This window comes from Sceloporus occidentalis, unplaced genomic scaffold, assembly GCF_023333645.1.
Source record: "Sceloporus occidentalis isolate IW3139 unplaced genomic scaffold, rSceOcc1.0.p SCAF_1, whole genome shotgun sequence".
In the NCBI taxonomy this organism is placed as follows: domain Eukaryota; kingdom Metazoa; phylum Chordata; class Lepidosauria; order Squamata; family Phrynosomatidae; genus Sceloporus; species Sceloporus occidentalis.
Genome location: NW_028316981.1, coordinates 5223522 through 5246470, shown reverse-complemented (window position 1 = coordinate 5246470; position 22949 = coordinate 5223522). Strand labels below are relative to the sequence as shown.

At 43.4% G+C, this 22949-nt stretch overlaps 2 protein-coding genes across 5 annotated transcripts; both read left to right on the top strand.

The window, feature by feature from the left end:
• The first annotated feature begins 269 nt into the window (after positions 1–269).
• LOC149320462 (uncharacterized) lies at positions 270–13333 on the top strand. The gene is made up of 4 exons (XM_089501457.1): positions 270–371; positions 6048–6130; positions 6354–6480; positions 10411–13333. The coding sequence occupies exons 2-4, from the start codon at positions 6056–6058 to the stop codon at positions 11769–11771; spliced, it is 1563 nt and encodes a 520-aa protein (XP_089357583.1). The 5' UTR covers positions 270–371; positions 6048–6055; the 3' UTR covers positions 11772–13333.
• On the top strand, positions 6463–22405 carry LOC149320461 (uncharacterized). 4 transcript variants are annotated; one of them, XR_016278769.1, is made up of 3 exons: positions 15472–15744; positions 19336–20742; positions 22179–22405. XR_016278769.1 is itself a non-coding variant. In XM_089502003.1 (2 exons), exon 2 carries the CDS (start codon positions 19517–19519, stop codon positions 20594–20596), a length of 1080 nt encoding a protein of 359 aa, XP_089358129.1. In that variant the 5' UTR covers positions 6463–6480; positions 19336–19516; the 3' UTR covers positions 20597–21340. The 4 variants fall into 4 exon arrangements, 2 of the variants coding, with proteins under 2 accessions (XP_089358129.1, XP_089358121.1); XR_016278768.1 differs by having other exon boundaries at positions 19336–21110; XM_089502003.1 differs by lacking the exons at positions 15472–15744; positions 22179–22405 and adding an exon at positions 6463–6480 and having other exon boundaries at positions 19336–21340.
• Positions 22406–22949: the final 544 nt, after the last annotated feature.

Sequence of the window (22949 nt, the reverse complement as noted above, 5' to 3'; positions counted from 1 at the left end):
CGTGGAGACCAAGGGGCGGAGCGTGGAGACCAAGGAGCGGGAAATAGAGAGCAGGGGCGGAGCGTGGAGACCAAGGGGGCGGGCATGAAGATCGGGGCGGGGCATGGAGACCATCCGGGGGCGGGGCTACAGCTCCCTGGCTCTTTCCATTCCTGTCACTCATATGTCCCCTTCCCGGGTTGGTGGCACTTCCTGTTTGTCTTGCGCGCAGAGAGGCCGCTTCCGGCTGCCTTCCCTCAGTGCTGCTGCTTCGGCTTCGGCTTGGTTTCCTGGAGGGAGGGCAGAGGCTCGGGAGGGGCTCCGGCTGGCGAGCGGAGGAAGAGGGGAAGCAGCGCCTCTTGGTTCCTGGCCTTCCATGGAGCGCTAATCAAGTAAGTCCTATTCAGTTTAGGATGCTTTCCCCCTCCTTTTTAAAACTGCGTTTTGTTCTTTGGACGGAGTCATCTCTCTTAATATTGTAACAATGGAGTTCTCTTTTAAGGCGTCGCTTTCGCGTTCGTTGTTGTTGTTATTATTATTATTATTATTAAACTTTATTTATAAGGCGCTGTAAACAAAAGAGAACAAAATAAAACGTTCCTGCCAGTGGCTTTCCTTCTGGAAAGTGGGAGAAGCACACAATTAATACACAACATCAATGCAGCAGAAATGTACAAACGACGGATTAAAAGTGTCGGAAATTCCTGTCCATGTCTTTAATTTCTGTTGTGAGTTTAAGCTGTAAGCCTCTCTGGGTTCCACTTCTGGGAAAAAGCGGGACACAAATAAACAGAAGAATAATCATTTTATAATAGTAATAACAATAATAATGATGTTGTAGATCCTCCTCCTCCTCCTCCCGTTTCCCCCAAAACTGAGACTCAGAGCACTTTACAGTAGAAATGAAGAACATGGGAAAGCCATGCCTTGAGAGACAATGAAGTGATTGCAATATTCAAACGGATTATATTGTATTTTATGTGATCTTGTAAGCCGCCTTGATCCTGCAGGAGAGACAGCATTCAAGTATAACTTTATTACTATTATTTGCTTGAAAGAACAAAATACAGTTTAAAAAAGTATAAGTACTCTAATAAATAAGAAATGAACAAAAAAGATTAAAAATTGGATTTACATGATCTTTTTACTTGTAATGAATGGAGAGGACTTCTATATACAGTAAACCCTTCATATCCACCGAGTCTTTCTCCACAGATTCATCCATCCACGGCTTGAAAATATTTTGTGTATATATATATATATATATATATATATATATTTTCCTATAAACCTTGACCTTCCCATTTCATTTGTTGCTGTGTGCCCTCAAGTCTTTTCATATTTCTGCCATCCCAAAGGCGGACCTATCCTGGGGTTTTCTTGGCAAGATTTGTTCAGAAGGAGTTTGCCATTGCCTTCCTCTGAGGCTGAGAGAGTGTGACTTCTTGCCCAAGGTTGCCCAACGGACTTCCATGGCTGAGCTGGGATTTGAACCCTGGTCTCCAGAGTCATAAGCTGCATCCACACTGGAGAAATAACCCAGTTTGGCACCGCTTTAATTCAAAGGGTTAACTCAAAGGCAGTTAACAACAGCCTTACAGAGTTTTTAGTGGTTTTTTTGGGCTATATGGCCATGTTCTAGAAGAGTTTCTTCCCATCTGTGGCTGGCATCTTCAGAGAAGGCTGGCATGGAGGTGAGTGGGGTGCGTGTCTGTATATATATATATACACACACACACACACACACACACACACACACACACATATATACACGCGCCATATGACCCTGGGTTGGGAGGAATGATTTCCATGTTAATCTGTGTATTGTTTTGTTGTTGAATGGCAAGGCCTCAGGGCGGGAGGAGATGCAAAGAGGATTTCTGTCTGTTTCATTAGGGATCATTGTCTGCTGGGAATGAAATATTAACTTCCTGGCGCAGTCCAAGGTGTTGGTTATAAGGTGCTTTCAAGCCCTTCATGGCTTAGGTCTTGCCTACTTATGGGATAGCTTTCTCCCATATAATCTGCCCCACACGTTGTGGTAAAAACCTCCTGCTGCCAGCTTAAACTAGGCTGCTGCAGTTACCCAGAGGACCTTTCCTTCCCAATTTCCACTCCCAATTTATGGACTAAATTGCTGGAGGAGATTCAATGTATCGCTAGCCCTGGTTGCTTTAAAAAGGGAATCAAGACATATCTCTTCCAGAAGGCCTTCTCAGATTAATAACCTTGTATTTAATCATTCAACAACTGCCCTAACTACCTCTGCCTTGTATTTTTCATAACTGCTAATCTTTTAATTATATTTTATTATGGATGGGAGGGTTTGGGATACAATGGTAGAAGCGATTATTTATTTTGTTGATGTTTTTACTGTTAGCCGCTGCAATCTTCTGGAGAAGCGGGATATTTATTATTATTATTATTATTATTATTATTGTTATTATTATATACACACCACTCTCTTCCATGCCAGCTTTCTCTGAAGATGCCAGCCACAGATGCAGGTGAAATGTCGGGAATAAACTCTTCTAGAACATGGCCACATAGCCCTCCGAAAAACCCACAAAAAACTATGGATGCTGGCCATGAAAGCCTTCGACTTCATAGCATTATAGAGCTCAGTTTTTTGTGGGTTTTTTCATTTTTGACTTCAGATTACAGAGCTTACTTGGTAGGGTTTGTTGTGTGTGTGTGGGGGGGTCCCCTTTTGAGGCTGAGGGAGGTGGTTTGCTCAGTGTCAGCCAGGGTTTCCATGACTGAGTGGGCATTTGTCCTGGTCTCACAGGACTGTAGTCCAATGTTCCCACCACTGTGCTCCACTGCCACTACCCACAGCCACGATTTTAATATTAACCTTGGCGACAGAGCTTGGAGAACAGGTTCGGCTAATGGGCATTTTGCATGGGTGAAGTGGAAGAGACAGCCAGTTCCAGAGAGTCTTTTGGGAGAGTTTGTTGGGTTAAGGCTGTGGATCTGTTGGGAATCAGTCAGTTTGGTTCCACTGAGCTGGGGAAGGCTGGCTTGGTGGCTTGTTTGAGGCTGTTTGCTTGGTGTAGTGTAGGGCCACGGTTGCTTCCTTAGTGGCATCTTGTTCTTTTGTGTGCTGATGAGATTGTATCAGTTGGTTAAGGCTGCTTGATGTGCCAGAACTGGCAGAAAGGTCACTTGCTGGCTTATTAGTTGTCTTCTTGTTCTATGGTGTGAAGGGAAGTGAACCAGAGACTTGCTTGAGGGGGGATCTCAGAAAGTAGGTCACAGACTTGGCTAGGGGAGGATATAGAAGCCAGTAACTCTCTGTATAACTGCAGCCCCAGTCCTTGGAGCTTGGCAAACATACATGGCCAACATGGACATTTTGCACGGTGTTTCTCTTTAGTGCTTACTTAAGTCTACTGCTTGCAACTGTTGTGGTACGTTTGTTTTCCTTCCAGAGGATGTAGGTAGTCAGAAACATGAAGGCACACAACAATAAATTCCACTGAAAGCAATTGCCATGGAAATTGAAGTTGAGCGCATATAACTGTATGATGTGAAAGAGCCTCTGGCTTCATTTTGGGATGAGGAAACTGTCTGCTAGAGTTTGCCTATACTTTGCAGCATCAATCCCAAAGACCTTCCTTCCTTCTCTCCTTAAGTGCCTCTTCAAACATAGAATCATAGAATTGGAAGGGACCTCCAAGGGCCATCCAGTCCAGCTCCTTTCTGCCATGCAGGAACTCGCAATCAAAGCACCCCTGACAGATGGCCATCCAGCTTTTGCTTAAAGACCTCCAAAGAAGGAGACTCCACCATTCACCAAAGGAGTGTCTTCCACTGTCAAACAACTCTTACTGTCAGGAAGTTCTTCCTCAATTGGGCCTTCCTAATTGATGAATCCCCTAACTGCTTTTGATTGACAGGGGCATCTCAAGTGCTCTTTATAATCCAGAGCAGCCCCTCTGCCATTTACTTTAAATCCAAAGCAGCCCCTCTAGCTATACCCGCACCAGGTGCAAGTTGGTAGCCCCTTTAGAGAAGAGGTTCCAGCAGCTGGAGGCCCAGATATCTTCAGCACATTAGGAAGCAAGAGGATTTCTTGGACAGAGCGGACCGCTCTGGGTGGGGAACACACTGGAGAAGTTTCTGGGGAAGAGGTCAGTTTCTGTACACAGAACATAAACATTTGCAGGAATATGACACACAGAAGTAGGAGAACCAAGGATCATTCTGCAAGCTTGCAGCTATGGAATTGATTTGAAGCCCTTGCCCTTCCAATGATGACAAGGAAGAGGAGCAGAACCAGCTCTCAGGTAGTGTACAGAGACCTTGGTAGAATCAGCACATGGGCTGGCCTCTCCCACGTCTTGGTGGAGACACATGGTGGTAGTGGTAGGGAACTCCTTGCTGAAGGGTACAGAATCAGTAGTTTGTGGGTCCGGCAAGATGTCTCAAGAGGTGTGCTGTCTTCCTGGGAAAAATGTGTCCCATTCTAGGCACTTCAATTCAAGATAGATGTTGACAAACTGGAGCATGTCCATAGGAGGGCAACCAAAATGGTGAGGAGTCTGGAAACCATAAAGCCCCATGAGGAGCAGCTTAGGGAGCTGGCTATGTTTAGCCTGGAGAAGAGAAGGTTAAGAGGTGACATGATCGCCATGTTTAAATATTTGAAAGGATGGAAGAAGTTTGTAACCCATTTTGTTGTGGTTGTTGAAACAGGGGGCAGGGTTGTGTTCTTTCTTTAAATCAATTTTTTTGGTATGAATGTTTTAACAAAAAATATTGAATCTTGCTTATTGTGTAAATACTGTAAAACATTATTTTATGTATTAGAAAGCTTGGTTGGCCATATTTTAATGCTTTCTAACATTTAACAATTCAAAGTTATTAGGCTTTGATATGATTTATATCTTTCAATAAAACCTTGGGAATTACATTGACAAGTTGTTAGCCTATATATAGGACCACACAAAGATGGGGCTAAATCAGAAAATGAAGTAGCAAAATTCAGTTTGGACGTTACAACCATTAACATAATTAACAATTGTTCTTTAAAAAGTGATTTTTAAAATAAAATGTTTTGGTTGAACTTATGTTCTTTGAAGGCTTTGTTTCTGAATGACATTTCTTGTACTATAAAATAAAGAGATTAAAAAGAAGCAACTGACACTAGATGATGGCCGAACAATGAACTTCTACCAATAAACTGTTAAAGTTAAAATGTTTAAATTCAAACTGTCATTGTTCCAGTAAGTGTGTTGAAAAATAGTAATGATAGCCAGACTTTAAAAAAAAGTATGTTCATAGTTAATTTAAAAACAAACAAACAACCAGGAGTGTTTTTTTAAAAGTCACTTGTTTAAACCAAGGATTTTTTCAGCTAGCCCAGGAATACTGGCACACAGTCCAGATTTGTTTTTATTTCCCAGCAGAAACTTCACTGCACACCATGTTGCTGCAGCCTGACACCAAAAATCCATGTTTTTCTCGCCCACTATTCCCTTAATGCCAATGCTACTAAAAAGCTTCCAGTAAGTCAGTAGATGAGGAGGAAAAGGGGAATTTAAGTGGACATAAAAAGATTTTGTCAAAAGGATGCTCATTGTTGGAGGCTTTGTTAGCTGAGGTATCATTGTATTATTATTATTATTATTATTATTATTAACCTATATTTATAAAGCACTGTAAATTTACACAGTGCTGTACATACAATCTTTTTAATTGGATGGTTCCCTGCCCTCAGGCTTACAATCTAAAAAGACATGACACAGAAGGAGAAGGGAGTGGTGGAGGGAAAGGGTAAGAGGTCCAGCAGTTCCTCTCTACCTCCAAGGCCTGGACCAAGGGAGAGGGACTGGAGGGAGGGCTTGGCTTCTTGGAGCTAGCCTGCCTCTCTCTCCCTCAAGATGGTGGCTGGAGGGAGGGCTTGTCTGTAGAGTGTGTGTGTGTGTGTGTGTGTGTGTGTGTGTGTGTGAGAGAGAGATTTGGATTTTTATGATGTACAGTGTGATTGGACATACTTCATATAATTTCTAAAACAAGGAAATGATACTGCCTGACGGATATTCCCTTTCTCTCTCTCGTAGGTGACAGAATGATGCCTGCAACACAAGTTCAGAGGGCTGCTCTTTATAATGGAGGAGACACAGATGCTGTGCGATCAACTCAGGTGGGCAAAGGGTGGTTGGAGAAGCAGATAGAAAACAAGATGGATGCCTCCATGAACCTTTATAGCTGTTTCTCCTCTTCCTAGTTTCCATCCAATGTGCGTTCTAAGACAGCTAAGTGCTGTTCAAGAAGATTGAAATCCAAACCACAGTACCCAAACTCACCATCTGCGTCTAAATAATAGACCATTTCTCTTGTAATCAGTTCCCTTTTTTTCTTCTCAGGTTCTTTTGACATTTGAGGAGGTGGCCGTGCGTTTCACAGAGGAGGAATGGGCGCTGCTGGATCCAGGCCAGAGGGCTTTGTATCAGGCAGTCACAGAAGAGATAAGTAGGATTGTGGCCTCTCTGGGTAAGACTTTCCTTTCCCCCCTAATTGGTAATTTCATTTGGGTATTTTTCATTTAAAAGTTTAGACTTTTTACTTTGGCATATTTCGTGTGTTTCCGTCTCTCACATTCTCCTCTTAGTTTAGCAGTTAGTCATCATCATTTATTTACAGTCAGACCAAAATATTAAGTATAATTAGTTACAGCTAAAATTAATAAGTCATAAACCAAAAACTCATAAAACATAAATACATGCATACACATATCATATTCATGACTGAAAAAGTTTACAATTAGTTCTCAGAGATTAACATGAGAATAAATAAAATAATTCAGTTTAAAAAATTAGGCATTCTAAATTTGAAGACTTTAAAAATCCTACTCTAAAACTCTTAGGTTTTATCATCTAAAATTTGTCCACAAGTAATAATATCAGAGGCACAGAATCTTATTTGTGAATCTGATTCATCCAGCAGTAGTGATAGGTCAAATTTTAGCCATCAATTTATTTTTATAGATTAAAATGTTTATATTCCACCTTGGTGTGCAACTAAGGAGGCAGTGTGATGTACTGGTTTGAATGTTGGACAAGGACTTTGAGAGACCAGGGTTGGAATCTCCCCTCTGGAAAGACACTGCATAACTGGGCAAGTCTATTCTCTCATCCTGAAGCAGTAGCAAGCCTCCTCTGACTTAATCTTACAGAGAAAACCCTACGGTTGGGTCTCAGAAAATTGGAATTGACTTGAAGTTGCACAAAACATCACATTTTTATTAGCTTTGTTTATACCCTGTTTGTGTGTGTATATGTGCCTTCAAGTCATCTGTTGATTTGGGGTGACCCCATGAATTTCTTAGGATTTTATTAGGCAAAGAATACTCACAGGTGGTTTTGCTAAATTCTTCCTCTGAAAGAAGTATAGCTTTCAGCACCTGGAGTTCCTTGGTGGTCTCTCATCCAAGTCAACCAGGGCTGACCCTGCTTAGTTTCCAAGATCAGATTGGGTCTGATCCCTTAAGGGCAGTGGTTCCCAACCTGTGCTCCGAGGAGCCCTTAGGGTCGGTACTTCCCAGGTGCTCCGCAGATGCTCTAGGAAACTGAAAGAAATAAAAATTGAATAAAATTCAAGAATAAGAAACACTTCTCCTAAACACCATTAACTTGTAAGACATAGGGGTAGGCCTCTTAGGGGTTCCGCTACAGAAAATGATTCTAAAAAGGGCTCTGTGAGTAAAAAAAAGGTTGGGAGTCCCTGTTTTAGGGTATAACCTACATTTCCCCAAAATCTGGGATTCAAGACAGCTTAATTAAGATTCAAGGCTTCTTAATACAAACTCAAGTTAATTTTTGCCCCCACAACAACCCTGTGAGGTAGGCTAGATGGAGAGTTAGTGAATGGCCCTGACTGAACTGGCTAAGGATATTAACTGGCCAAGTGTTGGTGGGGCTTTGAACCTGACGATTCTTTGTTGTGCAAATCCGACAAGTCAACTAATCCTCTGGGAGAGAATCCTTCATCCCCTTGCCTAGTTTGAATAATGGCTTTTATTTAGTGGATTGCTATTCCTCTTAGAGAGCCAGGATACTGTAGTAGTGTGACAAGTGTCCTTGTTGGACATGGGGCGGCGGAGAGGGGTGTGTGGATTAAAATCTTTCAGCTATAGAAACCTAAAAGTGACCATGGCAAACTGCACTCTCTCAACTTAAGAGGCAGACATTGGCAAACCTTCCAAATAAATCTTGCTAAGAAAACCCTAGGATAGGATTTTCATAAGATGCACTCAATATGATGTCATTAAAAAAACTACAACAGTGAATCCAAAGCCCACCTTACAAAAAGATTTGGGAATCACCATCATAGCTGTTAGCTCTTCTCTCACACCAAAGAGCTACACCATCTTGGGGGGAGAGAGGCAGGCTGGCTCCAACTGCCTGCCTGAAGAAGACAAGCCCTCCCTTGTATTGTTTTTAAATGGTATGGGTGGGTTTTTGTATTGTTGGGCTATGTATTGGTTTTGATGGTGTTTTTGTAAACCGCTGTGATCTGCAAGGAATAGCGGTCTAGAAATAAAATTTCATTCATTCATTCATTGTTGGGCTGAGGCTGTGGGTTTTGGTGAGCTTGTGTCTGTTGGATTAAGGCTGATTGTTTGTGTGCTCATTAGAATTCTGTTGTTCCAGAGTGTATAGCCCTAGGTTCCTATCCTCTATTGTAGCCTGCTGACCTTGTTTCTGTTGATTCAAGGCTGATTGTTTTTGCAAGCTGAGTGGAAGTGTGATTATGTGCTCATTAGTAGTATTTTGTTCTGTTGTCTCAGAGAGACAGGGGCTTCTTCTCAGAAGAAGTGAATCAGAGACTTGGTGGAAGGAGGAGCTAGCAACCATTATGTTGTTGTATGCCTTCAAGTCCTTTCCTAATTATGGCAACCCTATCAGGTAGAGAAGGTTTGCCCCTGAGGCTGAAGCATGTGACTTGTCCAAGGTCACCCAGTGGGTTTCATGGCTGAGTGGGGAATTGAACCCTGAGTACAACAGAGTTGTACTCCGACACTCAAGAGCAATACGCCATTCTGGCAGCCAGTAGCTGTGTCTATATAAATGCAGCTCCAGTTACTGGAGCTTGGTGAACAGGTGAGACCAACAGGGGTGTTCTAGGTGCATTTAGCAGGGGCATTTTGAGAAAGAGATCCTGAATTCTTTGTCAGTGCCTACTTAAGACTATTGAATTTGGGCAGTGAGGGTGTTGCTGAAGTCACCTGCAAGAGCTATGGTATGTTTGTGTTCTTGCTGAAGCATGTGGGTAGCTGCACCTGCAGCAAGTGCAAATTGGTTATGCTGTTAGAAGAAAAGGTCCAACAACGTAAGGCTCGTTTATCCACTCTTCAGCATATTAGGGAGCAGGAGAATTTCTTGGACAGAGTAGAGGACCAATGATACTAAAAGGCATGGCCTTCAGAATATTGCAAGAGATTATGAAACTCTGGGTAGGAAGCTGAAGGGTTTGGATGCACAGATAGTTATTTCATCTGTCCTCCCAGAGGAAGGGCATGGTCCAGGAAGGGAGAGAGAAATAGTGGAGGTGAACAACTGGCTCCAGTACAGTTTCATAGAGGTGGACTTCTGGCAAGTGGTGGTTTGGAGCTCACGGCAGTTGGCAGGAATGTTTCTGCCAAGAGTCTGAAAGCTCTGATCCAGGAGAGCTTTAAACTGAGTTATATGGGGGGAGGGAAACAGTATTCTTCAGGGTTGGAGTTCATCAATGGCCCCTGGTCTTGGATGTGTCTATACTAATAATGTACAGAGCATGGTAAAAAAATAAGATGAACCTGAAGTTGTAGCACAGCAAAGCAAATGTAATAGCCATAACTGAAAACTTGTGGGATGAGTCTCATGATTGGAAATATAACAATAGAGTGGTATAACTTATTTCAGAAAAATAGACCAAACAGGAAAGGGGGTGATGTAGCATTATATATTAAGGATGTGTACACCTGTGAACAGGTGGGGGATCTACTATGGACCAGACAAGCTGCAGACTTGGATTATGCCTTCCTGGAACAGATGACTATACATTCAGAAAGGAGAGACCTAGTAGTAATGAGGGATTTCAACTATTCTAATATTTGTGGGAAGTCAAAAGCTGCCAAAAATTGAAGATCCAACAAATTTCTTCAGAAATTTGCAGAAAATTTTATTATCTTTAACGTGGAAGAGGCAACCAGGGGATCATCTATCTTAGATCTGATCCTAACCAACAGTGATGATCTGATCAATGGGATAGAAGTGGCAGAATCCTTAGGTGTTCCCCTGGAGTTTGTTATACAGTGGAAAGGGGAAACCAAATGCAGTCAGACATAAATTCCTGTGCACTCTGCACCCCCAACCCCCAATGAGTTCTTATTGTACTAGATCAGCTTACATATTAACTCTTTTATTCTTTTATTCATTGCAGAAGCTGACAAATGGGGAAAAGAGTGGGTAAAAGGAAGTAAATGTAAAAAGCCAGAAGAGCACAGAAGGAAAAGTGAAACAATTTGGAAGAGGAGGACTGAGTCTTCTGCTTTTCAGGGCAGGGACCAGCATAAAATCACAGACCTTGAAAAGGCAGATAAAAGAGAGGAAATGACAAAAAGGTATGGGGGTAAGAGACGTGTCAATTCTGAATCAAACTCTGAAGCTCATTGCAAAATCCTTAAAGAAGAGAAATCATATAAATGCTTAGAGCGTGGAAAGACATTCAGTCAAAGCAGCGCCCTTATCCATCATCTAGTGACTCACATTGCAGAAAAGCCATATAGATGCTTAGAGTGTGGAAAAAGCTTTGCAAAGTCTTCATGTCTCAGCAGACATCAAAGCTGTCACATACAGGAGAAACCATATAAGTGTTTGGAGTGTGGAAAGAGCTTCAAACGACGTGCCACCCTTCTTCGTCATCGAGGAACTCACACAGCAGAAAAGCCATATGAATGCATGAAGTGCGGAAAGAGATTCAGGCAAAGCAGCGGCCTCAGCCAACACCAAGTAACTCACACAGCAGAAAAGCCGTATAAATGCTTGGAGTGTGGAAAGAGCTTTTCAGGCAGTTCATACCTCAGCAGACATCAGAGTAGTCACACACAGGAGAAACCATATAAATGTTTGGAGTGTGGAAAGAGGTACAATCAACAGAGCAGCCTCATTAGACATCGAGAAACTCACATGGCAGAAAAGCCATACACCTGCTTGGAGTGTGAGAAGAGCTTCAGTCAAAATACAGAACTCTTTAGACATCGAGGAAACCATGTGGCAGAAAAGCCATATAAATGCTTGGATTGTGGGAAGAGCTTTATTTCAAGTTCATGCCTCAGTAGACATCAGAGAATTCACACACAGGAGAAGCCATACAAATGCCTGGAGTGTGGACAGAGCTTAAGTCGAAAGGCAAACCTCATTGCTCACCAAAGAACTCACACGGGGGAGAAACCATATCAGTGTTTGCAGTGTGGAAAGCGCTTCACTATAAAATCAAACCTCAATACCCATCAAAGAACTCACACAAAAGAAAAACCCTACCAGTGTTTGCAATGTGGAAAGAGCTTCCCCTTCAAGAATGGTCTCACTCGACATATAATTTCCCACACAGGAGAGAAGCCGTATCAATGCTTGGAGTGTGGAAAGTGTTTTGGTTCAGGTGAAATCCTAATTAGTCATCAAAGAACTCACACAGAAGAAAGACCATATAAATGCTTGGAGTGTGGAAGGAGCTTTAACAGAAGTACAAACCTCAGAAGACACTTGGGAAGAATTCATCCTCCAGGGAAAAAAACCAAATAAAATTGTTGGAATGTGGCAAGAGCCTTCCCATAGAGGAGAAGAAAGTGTAAATGTTTGGAAAGGATTTCAAAGGAAACTTGGTCCTCAGACATCTAAGCACTCATAAGAGACAATCCATGGCATTTTTTTGTAGTGTGGGGAAAACTTCACTACAGGGCACATCTTATTAGTCCCAAAGAACTCACATGGCGAAGAAACCCTTTAAATCCTTATACAAAGGCTTTCAAGACACCTGGAAGCCTAATTTTTTCCATCAAGGAATTCATCCAAAAGAACCATATAAATGCTAGGAGTGTTGGCAGAGTGTCATCAGAGACACAAACTTCATTAGCCTTAAAGCAAGATCACATAAGAGAAAAACTGTAAATGCTCAGAAAGAGTTTCCACTGACGTTTGCCATGAAAGAATTTAAAGAGGGGGATGAACTATTCCCAATTGAGATCAGTTACAGGGCAAAGACTTCCAGATGTTGCTGGACTGCAATGCCTAGCATTCTTCACCACTGGCTGGGATAGCTGGGGGTGTAGGGAGTTGCCATCCATAGACATTGAGAGGACAATAATTTCCATCCCTGATTCAAGCCAGTGTATACCCCGGGTGAACATCACTTTGTGCCTGGAGCAGTAATTGAGACCCTCTAGATGTTGGGACTGCAACTCCCAGCATCTCTCCCCGTTGTCTGCTGGCTAGGGTTGCTGGGAGTTGGAATCCAACAACACTGGGATGCTTTGATTATGAGTTCCTGCATAGCAGGGGGGTTGGACTGGATGGCCTTTGTGGTCTCTTCCAACTTTATGATTCTATGAACATCTGGAGGGTCACATAATCTGCATTCCTGCTTACATTCTGTAAATGCTGTTACAGTCTGCCCTCTCTATACGTGGGGGATCCATTCTGGACTCCCCCGCATATGGGAAAAATAGCATATGCTCAAGCACCATAGGGAAGAATTAGGCACATGCACATGCCAACGCACAGGACTCATGGTGTGGGTGTGGGTACGTGCCTCATTACTTCTAATGGGGCTTGCCTTCCACGTAAGCTCAAAAACGCAGAAGGCAAGTCTGCCTATGAGGAGGGCTGACTGTACTATCAGTAGTGTGTAGAATTAATTTAAAGGGATTTTGCTTTGGATCAGAAGGTGTTAATGGGTCAGATAACTGTTTCTGGAAATGACCCCTGGGATAGATGAGGTGAAACACCCAAAATATAAGGGTGGTGAGCTCTGCTGGCCTTACTTGAAGAAAGTTTGTGTTCTTGGTAGGTCAGTCAAGAGCACTGGTGGTATAGGCATGGGAGAATATGCTCAGTGCATTAGAAAGATGCTTTGGAACAGTGTAATTCTCTCTCTGGCTTTACTTCGCGAACGAAGATTCAGGAAGACTGGGTACTCTTATAAAAATGATATTGAGAGAGTCCAAATATTTGCTTTTGCAAAAAAATAAACGGAGTTACTGACAGGATTTTCCAAAACTGAGTTTTGACTTGGCCGTCTTTAGTTCAGCAATCTTGGTAACAGGTTAGTTGCCTGTCATTTAATAAAAGATTAATTTTCGAACTACCTAGTTTCAACTGTTTATTAATCAGTCTGCTTCACTCACACATAAAGCAGTGGAGAAGAGGTGAGTGTGGCATTTGGGCAATGCCATTGAAAGGGGGGAGATGCTGGCAGGTGGGCAGGTGAGAGGGAGAGCAGGCTCAGCCATGGAGGGCGAGTGGGTCTCCTTTGTGCCTGACTGTTGTGTAACTCTTTTCCAGACATGTTTCCTCCTTCCATGGGTTCTCCCATCCAGTGGCTTCCCAATGGTTGGTGTCAACCAGTGCACGAACTCATAGTGTCACCAACACATTGACCTCCCATTTCACACCATACAGAATACTTAGCAATGCTTTTTGCATGAATGTTACTCGTGAACCGTAATTCCCATATACACTCGTCCCTCTACATTCACTGAGGTTAGGGACACAGGGCCCCCGTGAATGTGGAAAAAACGCAAATAACAGAAACATGTTTTTACTGGAGAGAACACCTCTCTAGGAATCTAGTGCAACTCCATGGTAAACCTCTGCCAGTCACTGACCATAGAGTTGCGCTGGAGGAGCTACAAATGCCTAGTGGAGAGTTGTCTCTAGGAATCTCCAGGTCCTTCAGGGCAACCTTTGCTTGAACTTGACCATAGAGTTGTGCTAGAGGACCTAGAGATTCATGCTGAAAAACATGTTAGTAAAATCCGTGTATAATCAAAGCCACAAAAGTCAAAGCTGCCAATATGGAGAAACTAGTGTAGCACTGAATGTAAAGCTAATAGTTGTGGTGTAAATGACTAGCAACTTAAAATTATACCTTTTATATAGTGAAGATTTGGTTAAAATGTGATGTTCTCTGGAGCAGCAGAAAACAAGCTTCCTCCCTCCTCAATATGACATCCCTTCAAATATTTAAATAAGGCTATCATATCACCTCTTAACCTTCGCTTCTCCAGGCTAAACATCCCCAGCTCCCTGAGTCATTCCTCATAGGAAATGGTTTCCAGACCCTTCACCATTTTAGTCGCCCTCCTTTGGACACGTTCCAGTTTCTCAGTGTCCTTTTTGAATTGTGGTGTCCAGAACTGGACCCAGTATTCCAGGTGGGGCCTGACGCATTGGCCTTGTTAGCTGCTGCATCACAATGTTGACTCATGTTCAACTTATGGTCTACTTGGACTCCTAGATCCCTTTCACATGTAGTTTCATTCAGCCAGGTGTCCTCTATCCTATATCTGTGCATTTCATTTTTAAGTGCAGTACCTTACATTTCTCCCTGTTGAAGTTCATTTTGTTTACTTTGGCCCAGCTTTCTAGTCTATTCAGGTCATTTTGAATGCTGATCCTGTCCTCTGGAGTATTAGCTATTCCTCCTAATTCATTTTGGCATGGAATTGTTAATAGAAAAAATTAATCTTAGCAGGTGTTGTTTGTAACTCAGATGCATGAAGGTTTGTTTAATTAATTTATGTGAAATTTGCAGATGACCAAATTAATTACATTAAACACTTGCTGAAATTATGAAATGTTTTTATTAACAGTTTTGTGGCTGAAACAAAGTTTGTGTACATTTTGAACCATCAGAAAGCAAAGGCGTCACTATCTCAGTCACTCAGGAAAAAATGTTATTCCACAGCTTTTAACTTTTTTTCTGGCTCTTTGCTATGGAATTCTGGGAGTTGGAGTTTGCTCTGCTCCGCTCTGGGCCCACAACAAACTCCAACTCCCAGAATTCCATAGCAAAGAGCCGGAATAAGTGTTTAAGCGATGCCAAGCCGGGTTTTTTCTCTAGTTTGGGTGCAGCCTAAGATTCCTTTGTTTAAGATTGTTTATTTTCCTCAAAAGCGCGTTACATTCAGTTACTACAAAACTACAACTCCCATGATCCTTTGGGGCGGGAGCCATGACCGTTAAAAGTAGGCGGGGCCAGTCGTCCATTGGACTGGTCCATTGACGCTCAGCAGGAGGGAGAGCGTATCCCCCTGTTCCTCCCGCCGAGTGGCCTCGCCCGCCGCCTCCTCCTCGGCCTTCGCGAGGGACTCTAGAGCTACGAGAGGCAAGAGAGCCACCTTCGCGAAGGCGCAGCGTCCTCCGAGTCCGTTGGCGCGCGTTCCGGGCGGAGCATCCGAGAGGCGGGGCGGAGCGTCGCCCACTTCCTTCCGGTCTGCCTCCCTCTTCCGTCCCCCGCCTCCGAGGCCCCCCGTTTTCTGGCGCTCCCGATCCCTCGCCTTGCAGCCCTTTCCCCGGCCCTTATCGTCCTCCGCGAGGGGAGCGTGGCCCCAGGAGCGCCCAGGGGAGGCTCCCCAGCGCCGACGGGGTCCCTCGGAGGAAGGAGGGGGCAGAGGGCTTCTCCCCGCCTGGGAGGCTCGAGGAGGGGGCTCCTGGCTCTCTCCCTCCGACTGAGCCACAAGCGCTGCACCGGAGCCGCCCTCGTCGTCGGGCGCCGGTGAGCGGGGAGGAGAACAAAGGGAAGCCCCGGGGGCAGAGGAGGAGGAGGAGGGAAAGGAGGGAGGGATGAGGGGGTGAGAAGGAAGAGGAGGAGGAAGGAGGGGGGCTGGGGAGGAGGAGGAGGAGACTGAGGAAGAGGAGGAGAGGAAGAGAGGAGGGGAAGGAGGAGGAGGAAAAGGAGGAGCGAGAGAAGGGGAGGAAGGCAAGGGAGGAGGAGAGGGAGAGTAAGAAGAGGAGGGGGAGCTGGGGAGGAGGACGAGGAGGAGGAGGGGGAAGAGGGAGAGGAGAAGCAGGAGAAGGGGAGGAAGACAGGGAGAGTAAGAAAATGGGGGCGGGGAGGAAAAAGGAGGGAGAGGAGGAGAAGTAAGAGGCAGGAGGAGGAAGAATAGGAGCCAGAGAAGAGGAGGAGGAAGAAGAAGGAGCAGGAGAGGGGGAGGAGGAGGCGGCTGAGGTGGAGGAGTAAAAGGAGCAGAAGAGGGAGAGGAAGAGGAGGGGAGGAGAAAGAGCAAAAGGAGCAGGAGAGGAAGAGGACAGGGAAGGAGACAGAGGAAGAGGAGGGCAGTAAATGAAGCAGGAGAGGAGGAGGGAGAGGAAGAAGAGGAGGCTGGAGAGGGAGACCAAGAGGAGGATGTGGAGTAGATTTAGAAGAGGAGAAGGGAGAGCAAGGGGGAAAGGGAGGAGGTGAGCGGAGGAGATTGAGGAGAGAGGAGGAGGAAGGGGAGAGAAGAGGAGCATTCAAAGAGCACCTCTCTCTCTTGGGCTTCTTTGGAGAAAGCACCAGGTTGAGTCTCCCTGATTCCAAACGCTTGAATCATAGAGTTGGAAGACACCACAAGGGCCATCCAACTCCTGCCATGCAGGAACTCTCAATCAAAGCCATCCAGAGGCCATCCAGCCTCTGCTTAAAGACCTCCAAGGAAGGAGACTCCACTACACTCCCAGGAACGAGTGTGTTTCACTGTCAAATAGCCCTTAATCTCAGGAAATTCCTCCAAATGTTCAGGTGGAATCTCTTTTCCTGTCGCTTGCATCCATTGTTCTGGCTCCTAGTCTCTGGAGCGGCAGAAAACAAGCTTGCTCCCTCTTCAATATGACATCCCTTCAAATATTTAAACAGGGCTTTCATATCACCTCTTAACCTTCTTCTCTCCAGGCTAAACATCGCCAGCTTCCTGGGTCGTTCCTCATAGGGCATGGTTTCTAGACTCTTCACCTTCTTAGCTGCCCTCCTTTGGACACGCTCCAGTTTCTCAACATCCTTTTTGAATTGCGGGGCCCAGAAGTATTCAGTGGTTTCAGATTTGCAATATTTGTGTAATTAGATAAGGAGAGATTCTTGGAAATGGGGTGTTGCTGCTGATGATGATAAGGATGAGGATGATGTGCCTTCAAGTCATTTCTAGTTCCGCTCCACTCTGGGCCCCACAACAAACTCCCAACTCCCAGAATTCCATAGCCTTGAGCCAAGGCAGTTAAAGTGGCGCCATACTGTGTTATTTGTCCATTGTGGATGCAGCCTTAGTAGCTTTAATAACAGGTGTCGTTGTATCATCACCAAGCATGAACTCCTCATTACTTGCCTCAGCTCCCCTCTTCCCTCAGAAAAAGCCAACTTTGCTGACTATTTTTGTGTGTTCTGTCAGCAATAATGAGGGAAGATCCTTAGCACCAGCCTCTTCCATTTCTGGCTTCTTCTGCAAGAGAAGGGCCAGAGTCTGAGACTGAGGTCTTCCACTATACAAATATACCTCAGCTAACTGAGTGGATGTGTTCCTGGGCATGAACTCTTTAACAGTAAATTTGGTACAAGAGGCAGAAGTAATATGGAACGAATAGGGATAATGGTTTCTACATCACAAAAAAGAAGAACAGCTCAAATCTTTCAGCAAACATATTATTCAAAACAATGTATGAGATGAAACACCTGAAGATGCCAGCCACAGATGCTGGCAACATGTCAGGAATAAAACTCTTCTAGAACATGGCCACATAGCCTGAAAAGCCCACAAAAAACTAATCTATGAATAAGTAAACAGGGAAAAAATCAAAGCTATAGCCATGTTAGTCTGTAGAATCAGTCTGTAGAGAAATCTTGTAGCACCTTTTCAGACTCACTGAAAGAAAGAAGTTGGCAGAATGAGCTTTTCTAGACTTAGGTCTACTTCCCCAAATGCATCTGAGGAAGTAGACTTAAGTCTAGGAAAACTCAAACTGCCAGCTTCTTTCTTTCAGTGAGTCTCAAATGTGCTGCAAGAGCTCTCTATAAACAGGAAAATGGATTCTTTTTGAGATCATTTGAAAGCTTCTTCCAAAGTGCATCCATGGATGACTTCTTTCATCAGTTGTCATTTTTCTTATGATTTCCATTGTCTAGCCTTTCTTTTAAAATATACATACTGGGAGTATCTGGTGAAGAAGGCTTGTCTGCCTTCTCCTTTTTCCCCTCTGTTTTCCTGGTCAAGCAAGTCCAGCAAGAGATTGTGGAGCCACCTGTTGTTTTAACTTGCCTGTTGTAAGCAGGCACACAATTACAGTTACAGTAGCTAATGCAGAATCCCATTTTTCCACAGCTCAAGCTTGATTGTATTGTTTACTGCAGACACATTGCTGCAATGCAAAACCAAATATCCGAGTTTCCACCATCCTTCAGCATACTCCCAATATCAATACTGCTAAAAAAAATTTGCAGCTAGATTGAGGATGAGAAAAGAGGTGCTGGACAACATAAAAAGACTATTAAAAGGAGCTTCTTTCTCAGAGGCTTTGTTAACTGTGGTATTCTTGTATTTGGACACGCTACCTGTGTGCCAGAACCCTAATTTTTCAAATGAGACAATGACTGGCAACTGAATGGTGTTATATGCAAATGTTAAAAAGCTGCTGCAGAAATGGCTGGACATTTTTGTTAGATGGGGAATAGCTGCATTCAAGTTCACAGTTGCACAGAGGCCAAATGGTGCATTGTGTAAAGATGTGCATTGTTGCACATTGTGAATTTGGGAGTACAACCACATTAGTTGTGCACTGTAGCAGTCCCCCAATGAGGCCACGTTGCACAACTGCACTAAATTCTCTGAGACTAAAATTGTACTCGCTCTTCTTGAACATCAGACCAGTGTCTGATATTTTTGCCTAGCCCTTATCACTTACTGATGCAGGGCCAGCTAGTAAGCTGAAAGCAAAACATAGTGAAGGGAAGTTTTTAAAAACCCTTCAAAATTCTTGACTTGAATCTAGTAGTAGATTGATTCAACAGTTTATTTAATGACACGGTGCTGGTTGGACTCTGGCTGGTAAATTAGGGTTATACTCCAAACAAGCAATTAAAAAACCAACTGTATATAGAATTTTTACAAAAACACAGTGGCAGCAACTAAGCAACAAAAGGTCCGGATCCAACACCCGACGGCATTTCAGCTCTCACTTAATGTCAGTCAGTGGGATTCTTAAATTCCTTGTGCAATCTACTTCCCTTCTTGAGTTCTTCCGTGCATCACTAAATTGGGTGTTTTTTTAAAAAAAAAACACATTTATTTCGGGCTCCATTTCTAATTCACAATCCTGTCAATTTTCTTTCTTTTTATTTCAGCAGTGGATGAATGTGGAAAGGTGTCTCCGATTTCTGACAGATGTAAAAAGCCAGAGGAACAGAGAAGGAAAAGTGCAGTAAATTGAAAGAGGAAGGATAATAATTCTGCTTCTGACAGCAGCAGCAATAATAATAATACAAATACATTCTTCGGAGAAAAAAATTGACAGAAGAAGGAAAAATGAGTAATAGCCTTGTGTGTAAGAGGCAGTTAAATTCTAAAAAAAGTGTTAAGGGTCATGGCAAAAGCCACAAAGAGGAAAAAGCACTGAAATGCTCGGATTGTGGGAAGATTGGTCCTCTTCAGGGGAAACACGCAGAAGACAAACCGTATAAATGCTCAGAATGTGAAAGGAGCTTCAGCTTTAACACAAGTCTCAACAGACATCAGAGAACTCACAAAGGGGAGAAACCTTACAAGTGTTTGGAATGTGGAAAAGGTTTCCATGTGAGCACAAGTTTGATGTCTCATCAACTAACTCACACGGGAGAGAAAGCGTATAGATGTGCAGAGTGTGGGAAGAGCTTCAGCTTCAAGAAAAGCCTCAACCGGCACCGGTTAGCTCACACAGGGGAGAAACCCCACCAGTGTTTGGAATGTGGAAAGAGCTTCAGCGTGGGCGCGAATCTTGCTTTTCATCAAAGAACCCACACGGGAGAGAAACCGTACAAATGCTTGGAGTGTGGCAAGACCTTCAGCTTCAAGAAAAGCCTTAGAAGGCACCAGAGAACTCACACAGGGGAGAAACCATATGAATGCTGGGAATGTGGAAACAGTTTCCATTTGAGCACAAGTCTCATTTCTCACCAGAGGATTCACACGGAGGAGAAGCCGTATAAGTGCTTGGAGTGTGGAAAGAGTTTTCAATGGAGCACAAGTCTCGCCTTTCACCAGAGGACCCACACAGCTGAGAAACCATATAAGTGCTTGGAGTGTGGAAAGAGCTTCAGTTTAAAGGCAAACCTTACCAGACATCAGAAAATCCACACAGGAGAGAAACCATACAAATGCCTGGAGTGTGGAATGAGTTTCAGCTTAAACACAAACCTCAGTAGGCATCGAAGAACTCATACGGGAGAAAAACCATACACATGCTTGGAGTGTGGGAAGAGCTTTGGTAGAAAGACAAACCTCAGTCGGCATCAGACAACTCACACAGGGGAGAAACCTTACAAGTGCTTGGAGTGCGGAAAGAACTTCAGTCGAAACACCAACCTCCGCAGACATCAGAAGAACTCACACAGGCATTTAACCATATGAATGGTTTCCACGTGGAATGTGTTATTCCACAAATTCAGTTATTCTAAGAGAGGAATCTGTACAAGTGTCAAATTGTATATATGAGGACTGGGTGACATCCTCAGCCTTCAGAGACTTATGGGCCACGCTGCTGGACCTAGTGTGAGGTGGGCCTCTCCCAACATTCAACTAATTTTTAATTTTTTGTCATATTTCAAAACTGACACACACACCCTCCCAGTGTAGAAAAAGTCAAGCCTATTTTGCCAGCGTTTGGGGGGTGTTGTTAATGTGATTTTGTTCCTGGAGGGGACTTTTTTTCAAAACTGGATGTGACCGGAATTAAATTTGGGCCACTCAGTCAGTCCACATACGGCCCATAGTTTGTTGTTGTGAGGAAACTGAATCCTGAGTAAACATTAACTCTTGAAGCGTCTCACTGCTTGGAAATAGTGCCCACTGACAATAATGCTACAAAGACAAGAAATTGGATCAGTTAGCACTTGGTGTGGGATGAACGCACATTGTTATGAGGGTAACATCTTTGCTTGCAAAGCCACTATTGGGGTCTGTGCTGTTGGGCATAGGGATGGCATTTCATTAATTGTTCTCTAACCATTTTAGCTTTTCATTTCTGATTTCATTACATACAAGTGCTCCTTTCTATAACCGTGTGTAAATTATAGCTGCCAAGTTAGTATGATACTTCATACATCTGATGAAGTCCACAAAACCTCATGCCATAATAAATATGTTGATTGTAAAGATGCCTCAGGTGGACTCCTGCTCGCTTGGAAGTATTTTGTAACAGCAGCCAAAGTTAACTTTTCCTTCTTCAGGGTGATTAAGTTTATCATACCAGTACAATGGTAATTGTATTGGTCTTAAGACAAAATCTGTGCTGTAGCAGTACCTTTATTCAGGCAGCCCAAAAGGTACCATTGTTCACTCTGAGTCTCCTAGGTTTACTTGGAAGATACCAAATCTAGTGGTTCTTCAGTGGGATCTAGTGTGACTGAGTTAAGTCAGTTAATAGAAGCCAAATTTAACTGTTTCTCCTAGTGTTTGGAATGGAGCCTCAGAGAATAAAATGCATTTCAAGTGGTTTGAAATCTGCAGTGGGAAAGGGCCCACTAGGTGAAAAGGCTAATTTTGCTTCTATTGACTGTCTTTACTCAATCCAAAATGATCTCTGAAATTGCCAGGTCCTATCTGGTTTTGAAAACCGAGCTGGGTCAGATGTGGTTGTTGTGTGTGTGTGTGTGTGTGTGTGTGAGAGAGAGAGAGAGAGAGAGAGAGAGAGAGAGAGAGAGAGAGAGAGAGAATTGCCAAAGAATATCAGGTGCTGTAGGCTATATTTCAGGGGAAAGCAATGCCAAACCACCTCTGAAATCCTGACCTAAGAGCACTCTGAGAAATTTATGGGATTGCCATAAGTCAACAGGCAACATGAAAGGGTGTGCATGCACACACACACAAGCAAACATATCCATATAAAGATTGTCTAGTGACTGTCCTCTAAAACAGTTTTGACTTTCAAAGGGGGTCTTTTTTCCTCAAATGGTAAGTTAATTTTACCTTTTACTGTTTTTCTTGTTTCCAGAAAATCCAGATACTCAACAAGACCACTTTGAGAGTCTGCAGATCCTCCATCTTAAAGGCAAGATGCAGACTATGACAATCACTTAAGATCAAGTCACACACACCCTTCGGTAGACTGGCTTTTTGCCGTGTCTTACCTAAAAAAAAAAAGAGATCTGAAGGTTCCCAAAGTTTGCATTTCCACAATACAGACTTTGAATAAATCTTAATGTACAGATTTGGCTATCAGTTTTTCAGATTTTGGAATATTTGCATATATAGTGAGGCCTTGCTATCCATGAACTTGCCATCCGTGGCCCCCATCATCCCCAGTAGTGGTATGTGCACATGGCCATACCACCATTGGGAACTTCACCTGTACTCCAGTTGTTCTTAATGGCAGCATGGCTGTGTGTGTGCACCTCCATTTGGGATAGTGGCACTTGAGGTCCCATAGATTTTGGTACCAACAAGGGTTGGGGATGGAATGAATCCCCCACGGATACCAAAGTCCCTCTGTACATTATGAGATATCTTGGAGATGGGACCCAAGTCTAAACACGCAAATCATTTATGTTTCATATACACCTTATACACCTAGCCTGAAGGTAATTTTATCCACAATATTTTAAATAATTTCTGCATGAAACAAAAGTTTGTATACACTGAACTATTAAAAGGCAAAGGTATCACTATCTCAGCCACCTATCTAGACAACTGGAATATTTTGGATTTCATAATTCTGGATAAGGCAGAGAACCTGTATTTTTATCTAGCTACACGTGAACATTGT